The sequence below is a fragment of the Boleophthalmus pectinirostris genome, unplaced genomic scaffold (assembly GCF_026225935.1).
Source record: "Boleophthalmus pectinirostris isolate CB_2022bp ecotype Guang Dong unplaced genomic scaffold, ASM2622593v1 HiC_scaffold_21, whole genome shotgun sequence".
Taxonomy (NCBI): Eukaryota; Metazoa; Chordata; class Actinopteri; order Gobiiformes; family Gobiidae; genus Boleophthalmus; species Boleophthalmus pectinirostris.
The window spans coordinates 4,815,902-4,827,609 of record NW_026571175.1 but is presented as its reverse complement, the minus strand read 5'-3'; the positions used below and the strand labels follow the sequence as shown (position 1 = coordinate 4,827,609).

Below are 11,708 nucleotides of genomic sequence, written 5' to 3'. Positions count from 1 at the left end.
CTCCTCGCTTTGATCTTAAAATGTTGGTATTAACCCGCTCTACATGATCCCGATGCTTTTATTTTTTTAATCTGTAAATCAATTTATAGAACTCTTCTCCATAAAATTCAACCTATAACTGTAATCCTCGATGAGCTTCATTTGACTGGAGCTGAGCGCTGTGGGTGAAATCACACTCCCAAACTTTTCAGACCGTGACTCCTAATATGACCCCCCACCCCCCACCGCACACAGGACACAGAAAGAATTTATTTTAATGTTTTTATTTATTAGGGGCAAAAAACAAATGGAACAGCCAGGCAGACTCCGTGAGGTGGATGGGACGTGTGCGCGGACCAAAGCAAATCCATTTTAGATGTCAAAGGAGTTTTGTAGCGCCGGGTGTTTTCTTTTCTGTAGGAGACGCTCCAAATGGCTCTTTGAGTATTTAAGGTTGACAAGAAGGTGATGAACCTCTACATTTTGCAGCTCCATGGACTTTTTTGTCCAGTCGATAGATGAATTTCTCCTTTGCTGTAACCAATCAGCCAATCAGGAGATCGGCCTTTTTTTTTTTTTTTTTTTTTTTGCATTCCAGTAATGACAAATTGAAATTGGTCAGGGAAAGTTAAGACTGCCAGGCCACCAGGACATTAATCAATCAAACAACAGCTTATCCTTTTTATTTATTTATTTATTTATTTTTAATGCAGTAATGAGCAAATAGGGAGATTGACCGAACCACCAAGCCAGGCGGTGGTTTAGATATTCCTGGAAGAAAAAAAACAAAAAAACAGGGGGAAATGTAGATTTACTCTTGTAGGATTGTCAGGATATTTCTTTTTAAGTAAATGTAATCATTTTCAAATATTCTCCTGTAAAGATTTGCACTTCAGATGAGTAAAAGGGTCTTACCTGTGGAATTTGGTGGCCTTCTTAAAAATCCTGGGTCTAGATTGAATGTCTTGTCCGACCGGAGATGAGCTCTGCAAACAAAATATATTTTTAAATCACATTTTCTGTATTCAGCACTTGGACTGGGAGGCGCATACAGTGGCACAAATAGTAATAATAGCATAATAACAGTTCAAATCTCTGTTTCAAAATGGATAAGTGCACCTTTTTTAAGTTACTGTTTTGAGTTAGTATTAAAAATCACACAGTAGTATGTTTGAGTACCTGTTTTCCTCCTTTTGGCCTCGGGTTCGGAGTCTGGAGTGTGGGGGCGCTTGGGGGCGGATCGCCTCTCCGGAGCGACCACAGCAGACTCCTCCTGTCTCTCTACGAACGCAGCAATGACATGTTTATACGTTTCCTTATTCTCATACTCCGCCTCGAGCTGCATGTCCTCGGTGCGAAAACTTTCAGCATTCGCGTACACTGCAAAAACACAACACAACAAAACTCTCAATATCACTACATAAAAACACAGTGCAGTATTTAGCAGGAGATATTCACTTACCAGACTGGACGAAGCTCAGGACGTCAGGGTTCAGACTGAAACTCCTGGTTGTCCCGGGGCTCAATTTAATTCCGATGACCCAAGTTGTGCCAAGACCATTCCTGAAAATAAAAATATATTTTATCATTTAAAGTGGGTTCAAAGGAGCTGTTCATTTCGACACTGCCTGAAGGACTAAAGAGGACAGACAGGTGTACTAAAATGACAAAAAACGTAATAGTTTTTACTTGTCTTTCTCTCAACTGTAGCCTTTATGTTTATTTCTGCAGCTTAAATAGAACTTCATTATATAACTTAATTATACTTAACACAACTGGACCATATTTTTCGGACTATAAATCACACTTTTTTCATGGTTTGGGTGTTTCCTGCGACTTATATATTAACATTTTCACAGTGACAGCTGCGAGAGGCTCTAGTCTTGTGTGTCAGTATCTGCTATTACTATTACTCCTGTACCACTGTCACTTCTCTCTACTGCGCATGTCTCCTGCAGAAAGAGACGCCCCCAAAAAGAAAATCATATTTTGCAGATTACAAGCTGCAAGTAGCGAAATCTGCAGTCGAAAATGGTAATCGAGCAGCAGAAAGAAAGTTTGGAGCGAGCGAGAAACTTGTGACACCGGGAGGATGCACCATGAAACTTTCTACGGAAACCATCCTGTCGGGATTCAGAAAGGCTGGAATAATTCTAACTGGAACTGATGCTGAGTCTGACGACAGCTACACAGAAGAGGAAGCGGCGCTCTGTTTATCTCCGGAGGTCGAGGAGTTGCTCAGAAGTGACACCGAGGATGAAGAATTGAATGGATTTAGTGATTTGGAGTGAGATGGAGAGTTTGGTTAAACTTGTTCTGTTCTGTTTATGTTATAATTATCTGAAGAACTGTTTATATGTGACATTAACAGTCTGTCGTTCTGTCTTCTAGTCTTATTACTAGAACTTGACTTTTAACATGAAATACAGGTTCCTGGTCTCTGATTTTATAAAATACATTTTCCCCAAAAGTGCGAGTTATAGTCCGAAAAATGTGGTAATTATAACGACACTCTTTCTAAACATACACTAGTTCACTGTCCTACAAATGTACTTTACGTCTACAGCATTAGCAGAAATGTTTTGTTAATCTAAATTGAAAATAACGAGATGCAGAAAATGTGTACGTACTTTTCAGGAAAGGTTTGGAGACTGGGACAGGCCACGAGGATGTTGGGGTTCTTCTCCAAGATGCCCACCAAGTGTCTGATCTTAGACTCTACGTAACCAGTCCTATAAAAAAATACACACAATACATTTGAAAATAATCAGATTTCAAATTCCAGTACAATCTAAAATAGTTGGAGATACACGTCAATCACAATAAATTGAAGTACAAAATATATTCAAGTCTGGATACTCACCATTCTTTATGCTTGGCCTCTGTCGGGGCAGTGGCCCGCAGCGCAATATAGTGTCTGAAGGAATAAAACAAGTCTTAATACATTATATTTTCTTATTTTGAAATGAAATGAGTTGCATTTGTTTGTCAAAATGCAAACTTATAGGAGAAGTACGTACTTGTAGTCTTGGAAAAACACTGCCTGTTGAAACAGATTTTTCCAGGTTGTTTTTTTCTCAAACCCCTCCTGCATAATGTTGTGACCTGCAATACAGAACAAAGATTATAAATTCAGGAAATTCCTAATCATGTGTGTTGAGTTTACTTATTGTTAAATATTTGAAGTAAAAACATAAAAGGTACATACCGCGCTTGAACTCCTCCATCATAATATTGCGTGTGGATGCTGTGACATTGTAGGAGGAGTTCTGGTGTGGATACGACGGCGTGATGATGGGCATCTGGTGGAGTCGATCGCGCACGTTGTCCTGAGGATTTAAAAATGGGATTGAATTATTTTCTTGCATTTCAATTAAAACTACAATAGATCCTAAACTAACTGATGCTCAAAAATGTAATGAAACTAAAACTAAACTACTCAACTAACCTATCCACCTTCTCAAGTTTTAAAACTGAAAGTACGTTTGGCACTTACTTTTGGATTCCACACTGGGAAGTTGAGTTTCTGCTCCTCCGGGTTCCTCAACAGGATGGGAATAGGCCATTCCCTATTTCACAAAAACACAAATAAATTAAATGAAGCAAAGTCATGGCCAGAAAAGTTCTTAAATATTCTCAGTTTCCACACTGTACTTACCATATGGAGTACACCTTAAAAAACTTGGCCACTACCACAGCGGCAGTGGCGTAAGGGTACAACTGGCAGATCCTGGCCACTAAAATGGCCCAAGACACTCCACCCAGGAAGCCCATCTTATTGGAGTAGATGTTTCTACCTGAAATACAGAATACACGTTAGTTTAATGTGGCCGTAATTCTAATTTACATTTAAAACTGTTGATTTTACTTGAAGAGTTCATTTGCAGCACTGTTTTAATGTGTTAAATGTTCAAATAACATAGTATGCAATTCAAAAGAGATTCTACAGGGTATTTTCAGTTAGCCACCAAGTGCCTCCGCTCAATTTCATTTCTCTCCAGCGACTAGTTCAGGAATTGGAATACATTAGACGGTTTGCAAGAACCAATCAGAGAAGAGCTGTGAAGCCATGACGTCAAAGTCAAGCGTCTGTCTGGGTCCTTTTTGTGGAACAGCACAACAGTAAACAAAGTGTCGAGATGGATGTAGACGAAGACAGACATTCTGTGTTGTCAATGATTCCCAAGATCGAGAATTTAAAGCCGAAACAAAGAGAATGTTTGGTGAATTTTATCAAGGGGAAAGACGTTATTGCCCTTCTTCCGATGGGATTTGGTGCATTACATACGTCACGACCAAATAGCAGCGACTGGTGAAATAAAAAAGTACCCTCCAACCATCAAGTGAACGAGTCCTAATGCTGTGAGGTCAGACGGTTTCCACGAAGTGAAACCGTCTGATGAATCAGGCTAATTTTCAGCCAAACTTAGGTGCATTTGATCAGTAAAAATGATTTTGTATTTTTATTGCAGTAAAATAGTTTATCTCTTGAAAATACTACCATGAAAACTGTTTATTCCAAGCTAGAATGGAAGTGCCATTTTTCTGTATTTGCAAATGAACTCTCTTTTTCAGTCATATTATCTGCTAACTGATAATACTGGTAATACAGATCATTTCTTCTGTTTTATTTGATCCAATGCCCTTAAATATATCAAATATATTGATTGATCTTCTATTGTAGTGTCTCTTACATTGGGCCCAGTGCTTGATGACAGTCAGCACCAGTCTGAAGGTGAAGACGTTGGGGACCAGGCTCAGGATCTCCTGGGTGACTCTGTATCCCTGGAGGCTGCGTACAGAGTGGATGTCCATCCCCTGCAGGTGAGTGGGGTCCATCAGGTTCATCTTGTCGGAGATGCTTTTCCTGTAGATTTTAGCATAAACCATATCGACCTGCAAACACAAATATAAACAATAAGTCATATTTATGGGTAACAACACTAATTCACCTTAATGAATCATGAGCAATGGTTTATTAAGGGTGTAACTGTGTAACTTTTCTGCAGAGGTCCGCAACCTGTTTGTCTCCATGGAGATTTAATTTGTCCACAGTATGTTATTAAACTAATCCCTCTTATATTTATTCAAATACAGGTGTTATTTGTAGTTGAAAATATCTTTAAAAAAAACATCATTCTTACTGTGAATGCAGATTCTTAAATTTATGGTCATACTGTGAATTTCTGGGCACATATCCATGGAGACAAGCAGGTGATGGACTGTCCACGACAAGTTACACAGTGCACCTTTAAAGCATGTAACAGACACTCCTCCAAAAATGCAATTCAATTAAGGAGTGACTGAAGAATGACTGAGAGCGTACCGATTAGTATCCCGGTTATTAGTCATATCCCGGTTATGTCAGTATTCAGGATACTGCGTTTACATGTGCGCTGAGAAACCGGGATACTCACGTCCCTATACATGATCAAATGGAGTATCCCGCTTTCTTGACATAATCTTAAAAATGCACAACCGCAAAAGTTAACTTAATTTAAATGAATAAACTAGGAAAAACACAAACCATGAGCTCCTTTAGCAGAGGAAGCTCAGGAGGTTTAACCAGCGTAAGGAGCTATAAGATATCCCAGATCAAACCCAACAGATTCTTCATTCAAATCTTCTGCATAACTAAACTTAACTTTACAACATATAAACCATAAACACTATAGAACCACATCAGCCCGTTTGATCAGATAATTCAGCTTTGACCACATTTGTTTAAGTTTTACAGAAACAAAACTTAAAACCACATGACTCATTTGCATAAACTGTAAGCGCAGATAAAAACAACTCGCTCCTTGTGCCGCTGATGTGATCAGCTTCTTTCGAACTAAAGGACACGACTCAGTGGATTATGTGTGTTCTTTTTGTGACAGAGGATGTGCTAATGATGGTAAATATGTTCTGTGCGTATATCGTAAAGGAGATAGTTCATGTTTTAACTTTTCAGCGATCACACGTGTGCAGGTCATACGAGTGAACATTGTGTGAACATTGTGCACACAATGTTCACACAGCTCTTTATTTTACACTCATTTCACTCATGTATGCTCACTGTATTTATGTCGCTATTGTTGCGGTGAAAAGACTGAAGTGTTTGTCTTTTGGACGCATGCGCACTCAACTTTATGTAGCAGTAACTGGGATACTGCGTTTACATGCCACAGTATCCCGGTTACTATCAGAATATACGAGCTACAGTAACCCGGTTTCTAATAACCAGGATACTACCATAACCGGGATACTGAAACTGGGATACTGCGTTTACATGCACCATGAAGAAACTGGGATACTCAAAAAACCCCATCATGTCGTGTGTCTACAGATAAAATAAACACCACCAAAGTAAATCTTACAAATGTATTTTTTCATTACCTCAATCCCAGCAACAAGCAGCTTGATGACAGGCACAAAAGCATCCTCGATAACCTTAAACATACAAAACATGATGAGACTTTTAACAGTCACATGAAAATACATTCACTGTTAGTATCGGGGACTTACTTGAACAATTTGGATCGCTTTTTCGGCCTGTAACTTCTCCACAAAAGAGGAGAAGAAGGCTTGGCGGGGCACAAATCCTGGTCCAAGGCACAGGAGGTCGATGTCTGAGTTTTTTATGTTCAGACCGAGGGCAAAGGAGCCAAACGGGAGCACCCTGCCCCCCACCTTCTCGGTCACAACCTCAGGGACATTCTGAAACAAGACATACATAAATTGTATAAACTGACATAAACTGATAACATTACATTTGAATAGGTAAAGAAGATGTGATGTATGATTCCTGATGTATTTTGTAACAGTTATAAGGTCTTACCATGTCGAGGCAAGTCTCTGTCAGCCACCGCTTAAACAGAGACTCCAGATGTCTCACCACCATTTCACTGCAAACGAAAGCACATTAAGGACAGATTTTAGATTTGATTTTCATTATTTTATAGTCTTATACTCTGAAAGAAGGTTGCGTGTCTTACCGGTGTTCGATCTGTAAGTGGGACTCGAACAAGTCGGCCGCCTTCAGAGTTTCCGTCAGTTTCAGGGTCTGGGGGATTTCCTCTTGAGACGGAAAGTCAAAGCTGATCGGTTCAGTGACCCCGTACCATTTAGGGATATCAGACAATGACGTGATCTCCAAAAACCTGAAGGGAAATACAAAAATTTGTTTAGCATCTCAACAACACTGAAGACAAGACATGAACTTGATCTTAGTATGACAGTAGTTCAAGGACAGTAATATCCTGTAATTGTTAATGTAGTAGTAGTTAGGTGTGTAGTAGTTGTTGTTGAAGTATAAGTAGGAGGACAGTAGTAGTAGTAGTGACCTAAATCCAACCCAAAATGTTTTGTGCAAAATGTAACAAGTTCATTTATTCCCCCTGTTTGAGTTGTGGTCGGTCTCTGTGATAAACCAGACTAATTTCACCCCAAATATACATGAAACAGTGACATACTCAGACATTGCAGCAAACGGAGCGGTCGTGTTGACGATTTGAGTGATTTTGCAGCACAAACTCAGGAGGAGCACAGTTCAGCAGCCTACTCTTGTAAGAAACAAGACCTTTATACCACGAATGTCGGAACTTATGTAACAAAAAGTCTTGTGACGGTTCTATGTTGTCATTGCGATTCTGCCTTGTTGACATTCAAATGCGATTAACACGTTCAGACTTTGAGTTAAGATTGGAACTTTGAACAAACAAAAATAAAAATAAAAACAGCAACAAACATGAAGTAATTGATTCAATCATTTGTATTTGAGCAAAATTCATCACAATTCTTTATCAAAATCACAAAATTTGACCCTTTTAAAAGTCGCTTTGACATATTTTCTGAAACTTTTGCACACTTTAAGACAAAACACCTCAGAAACTATGAACACTATAACAATATTTAACTATTAAAACTGTAACACTATTTGACTATTAACACAATAACACTATTTAACTATCAGTGTTGGGGAGTAACAGATTACATGTACCGGAGTTACGTCATCAGAATACAGATTATGAGTAACTTGTCATGTTATGAGGCAAAGCATAAGACTGAGTTGTTCTCGAAGTGTGTTTATTACATCGTTAGTACATCTTAACAGGAGCGCACACTTGAACTCACTTATCCAACTTAACCGTAACGTATGCCCTCTAGTGGTAGTCTTTGCTATATACGGTAGCTGCAATAGGACAAACCTCACAACATAACTGTATTCAGTTACAGTTACTGTTTCAATGAGTGGTAATTGGATTACACTGCAGGACACTAAACCAGGTCTAAACCAGGTCTAAACCAGGTCTAAACCAAGTCTAAACTAGGTCTAAACAAGGTCTAAACCAGGTCTAAACCAGGTCTAAACCAGATCTAAACCAGGATTTACCAGGATTTACCAGGACCATGCCGCGTGAACCATGTCTCCTTCTCGTCTTTCAATAATATTTTTAATACGGTTAAGTAAAGTCTGGGCTTTTTATTGTCTTTTAGCAGAGAAAATATCTTATGTTAAGATTTCCTAGTCTTTGCTTCTCTACAGCAAATCAAGTAATCCAAAGTATTCAGATTACTTTACTCACTTTAAGTAATGTAATGGATTCTGTTACAAACTACATTTTGGGGTATGTAATCTGTAATCTGTAGGGCAATACATTTTAAAAGTGACCTTCCTAACACTTAACTATTTAACTATTAATACTATAACACTATTTCCCTGTGAGGCTCCGTCTTCAGATTTGCCCAAAACTAACAAAAACAAGCCTCTTACCTTCTCCAGAGACTGATGCAGAGTGTTTCCTCTATCCACTGTCCTGTTGCTTCTGTCTCCAATATGTAGAGATCAAACTGGTCCAAATCCTGGTCCAGTTAAATCTGCGACACAAGGTCCAAGAGCCGAATGCAGGAGCTGGTTGTAAAACTAGTCTTAATCCCACTTCCCACTTAAATCTGACAGTTACACCAGTCTATATTAGCACTAGGGCACCAGGTCGACTTAAGCCCTCTCTGCACTACACCCAGTGAAACTTTTATGCCCAGAAACGAGCTGGCAGAGGTGGATAGAGCAGCGAGCGAGTGCCCTGGCTCCCGGCGGCGGCGGCAGTAGGTGCTATGCTGCTTTGTGTCTCTCCTCATGCTCTCCTCTTGGAGGTTTAGGCAAAAGTCGCTAGCCGCCATTAGCCAGTGTGTGAATCAAAATAAGAGCCGTAGGACATAACCACAGCCACTGCACTCATTCCAGCTTAATGCTTCTTTTCTTGCTTGGCAGAAGAGAAGACATATTACTCCCTCAAAACTGTTCCTCTGACACATTTTGACTTGAAGTTGAACTCACTTGTGTAAGTGTATAACACACAGCTGTGTTGTTGTCCATTCATGAGCCTGTAGCAGTAACATGTTGCCAGTGGAGAGTTGGGACTGGGTGGGAGAGAGTGAGCAGCTGAACCACAATAGGTCAAGGTGTGTGTTCATGTTTATTCAGACCAATCACTTGATTTCAGGTCGCCTCCCACCCTGCACCCCCAAGACGTATTTTAGGGTTGTAATGTAAAGTCAAGGGCAGAAGCAACGTAACGACTCTCCCATAGATCTCCAAGTTGCTAAGTTATTTGAGTTATGTGTTGCAAATTCCAAACACATAACTCAAATAAAATGAGTTATGTTGTTATGTTTTACATGAGTATGTAAAATGAGCACATTTAACATGATAAAAATGTGTCCATGCAGATACACGTTCATTTTTAAACAAAATATTAAACATATAGCCTAATACATAACAACTTCAGAATGTTTTATTTTACTTTATTTTTTATTTTACTTTATTTTTTTTGTTTAGGTCAGGGGTCAGCAAACTGTGGCTCTTTCATCCTTCATCTTCCTTTTGACTTTGGAAAATAAGTAACAATTATTTAACCCTCATATTCCACTGTCGTGTGCTTTAGTCTGACAGAAGCTGAACCACATCAGCGCAGAAGGAGCAAACTGTTTTTTCAGCGTTTATAGTTTATGCAAATTAGTCATGTAGTTTTCAGTTTCAATAAGTTTCGGATACATGTGCTCGAAATGACTTTCCTTCGCAGGGTGTTTGGGTGCTCCCTTACATATAGGGTAAGGAGCTCAGTCACACGAGAGGAGCTTGGAGTAGAGCCGCTGCTCCTCCACGTCGAGAGGAGCCAGTTGAGGTGGCTCGGGCATCTGTTCCGAATGCCTCCTGGGCGCCTCCCTCGGGAGGTGTTCCGGGCATGTCCCACCGGGAGGAGGCCCCGGGGAAGACCCAGGACACACTGGAGGGACTATGTCTCTGGACTGGCCTGGGAACACCTCGGGATTCCCCCAGAGGAGCTGAAGGAAGTCTGGGAGTCCCTGCTTAGACTGCTGCCCCTGCGACCCAGCCCCGGATAAGCGGAAGAAAATGGATGGATGGATGGATGGGTTTAAAGTTTTGTTTCTGTAAAATCTAAACAAATGTGTCAAAGCTGAATTAAACACATTATTACTCAATGTATATTTGAATCGTCCTCGTAGGAAATAAAAAAAAATACAAAATTAAATGATCCACCCACATTCACTTTCATAATCCACATTTACCAAGACAGGGGGGCAACGCCGAGCGAATTACGCCACGATCTGCCAATGGATCGTGGACGCTTGGACTAAGGATCAGTCTCAAGTGTCGTTCATTTGTTTTGCTTAATGCACTTTATAATCCAGTGTGATTTATGTATGAAAACAGACGAGATAATTCAACATTATTGATATTGCGCCTTATAATCCGGTGCGCCTTACAGTCCGAAAAATATGGTACGCACTTGTTTCACTACCGCCCCAAACCGTGTGTTACGAGTGTTATTTTGAAAATCTGTTCACTCTCACCAGGACAGACAAAGCATGAGCATCTAGTCCTTAAATTACAACCAATATCATTCACCAGAGCTGTCAAAACCTCATATAACACGAGTCCGATTCCACAGACGATCTGATCATTTCCCGCGGACGTCCGAAAACAAAGCGGAGTATTGTTTACATTCTGTGGTTTAGCATCACTTAGCTACAGATGTGCCGACAGCTGTGCTACGCTAATCCAATTATTCTCGCCCGTGTCATTAGCATAGCCTGTTTTATATTACCTGAGCATACATGCGTTTGTTTGGACATGTTTGACAACCTCCACGTTGGGTTTACTTTGCATCACTCCGAGACTTTTACTAAATAATGGCGTGTGCGGTCGGAGTGAGACGTGCTCGGAGGATCCTCGGGAGGTTTAAGTGTTTCTTGTGGGCCATATTTTGCATAATCTGGCTGTGTGTCGAAGCGCAGATGTCCCGAAAGTCAACAAACGCGTGCTTATTTCTTTGTAATTGTGATTAAAAGTGTGGATGTGGTGGTTAACGGCGGAGAGGAGGGAGGAGAGGCTGTAAACATGGATGTATGGGGATTGCATTGGAGAAGGGGCTCCCCCAGGGCCCATAAAAGCTCTTAATTACAGCAGCAGGGTTTGTGGAGCGAGCCGTGGAAGAGGAGAGGAAGAGGAGGAGGAGGAGAGACGGGAGGGGAGAGGAGGAGGAGAGGAGGGGTGAAGAGACAAAGAGTGAGAGAAAGGAGAGAGGGGAGGAGTGAGAAATGAGATGAGAGCGAGGAAGAGTGAAGAGAGAGAGTGAGAGTGAGAGAAAGTAGAGAGGGGAGGAGTAAGAACTGAGGGAAGAAAGGAAGGGTGAAGAGAGACAGCGAGAGAAGTGGTGAGA

General features: G+C 40.5%; 1 protein-coding gene across 1 annotated transcript; it reads right to left on the bottom strand.

The window, feature by feature from the left end:
- Positions 1-924: 924 nt before the first annotated feature.
- LOC110157790 (poly(A) polymerase type 3-like) lies at positions 925-11,155 on the bottom strand. Its single transcript, XM_055157592.1, has 15 exons — positions 11,094-11,155; positions 6,960-7,124; positions 6,803-6,869; positions 6,490-6,681; positions 6,361-6,414; positions 4,674-4,875; positions 3,638-3,776; positions 3,476-3,548; positions 3,188-3,308; positions 3,000-3,084; positions 2,843-2,896; positions 2,610-2,711; positions 1,442-1,542; positions 1,159-1,359; positions 925-965 (listed from the first exon to the last, which is right to left on the bottom strand). Exons 1-15 carry the CDS (start codon positions 11,153-11,155, stop codon positions 931-933), a joined length of 1,653 nt encoding a protein of 550 aa, XP_055013567.1. The 3' UTR covers positions 925-930.
- Positions 11,156-11,708: the final 553 nt, after the last annotated feature.

Bases quoted from the DNA above. Each gene is read 5' to 3' on its own strand.
- LOC110157790 (XM_055157592.1), bottom strand. From the start codon at position 11,155: ATGCAAAGTAAACCCAACGTGGAGGTTGTCAAACATGTCCAAACAAAC. The intron at 7,125-11,093 runs GTAATATAAAAC...ATTTCCCTTCAG, and splicing joins ACAAACGCATGTATGCTCAG to GTTTTTGGAGATCACGTCAT. The intron at 3,085-3,187 runs GTATGTACCTTT...TCTGTATTGCAG, and splicing joins GATGGAGGAGTTCAAGCGCG to GTCACAACATTATGCAGGAG.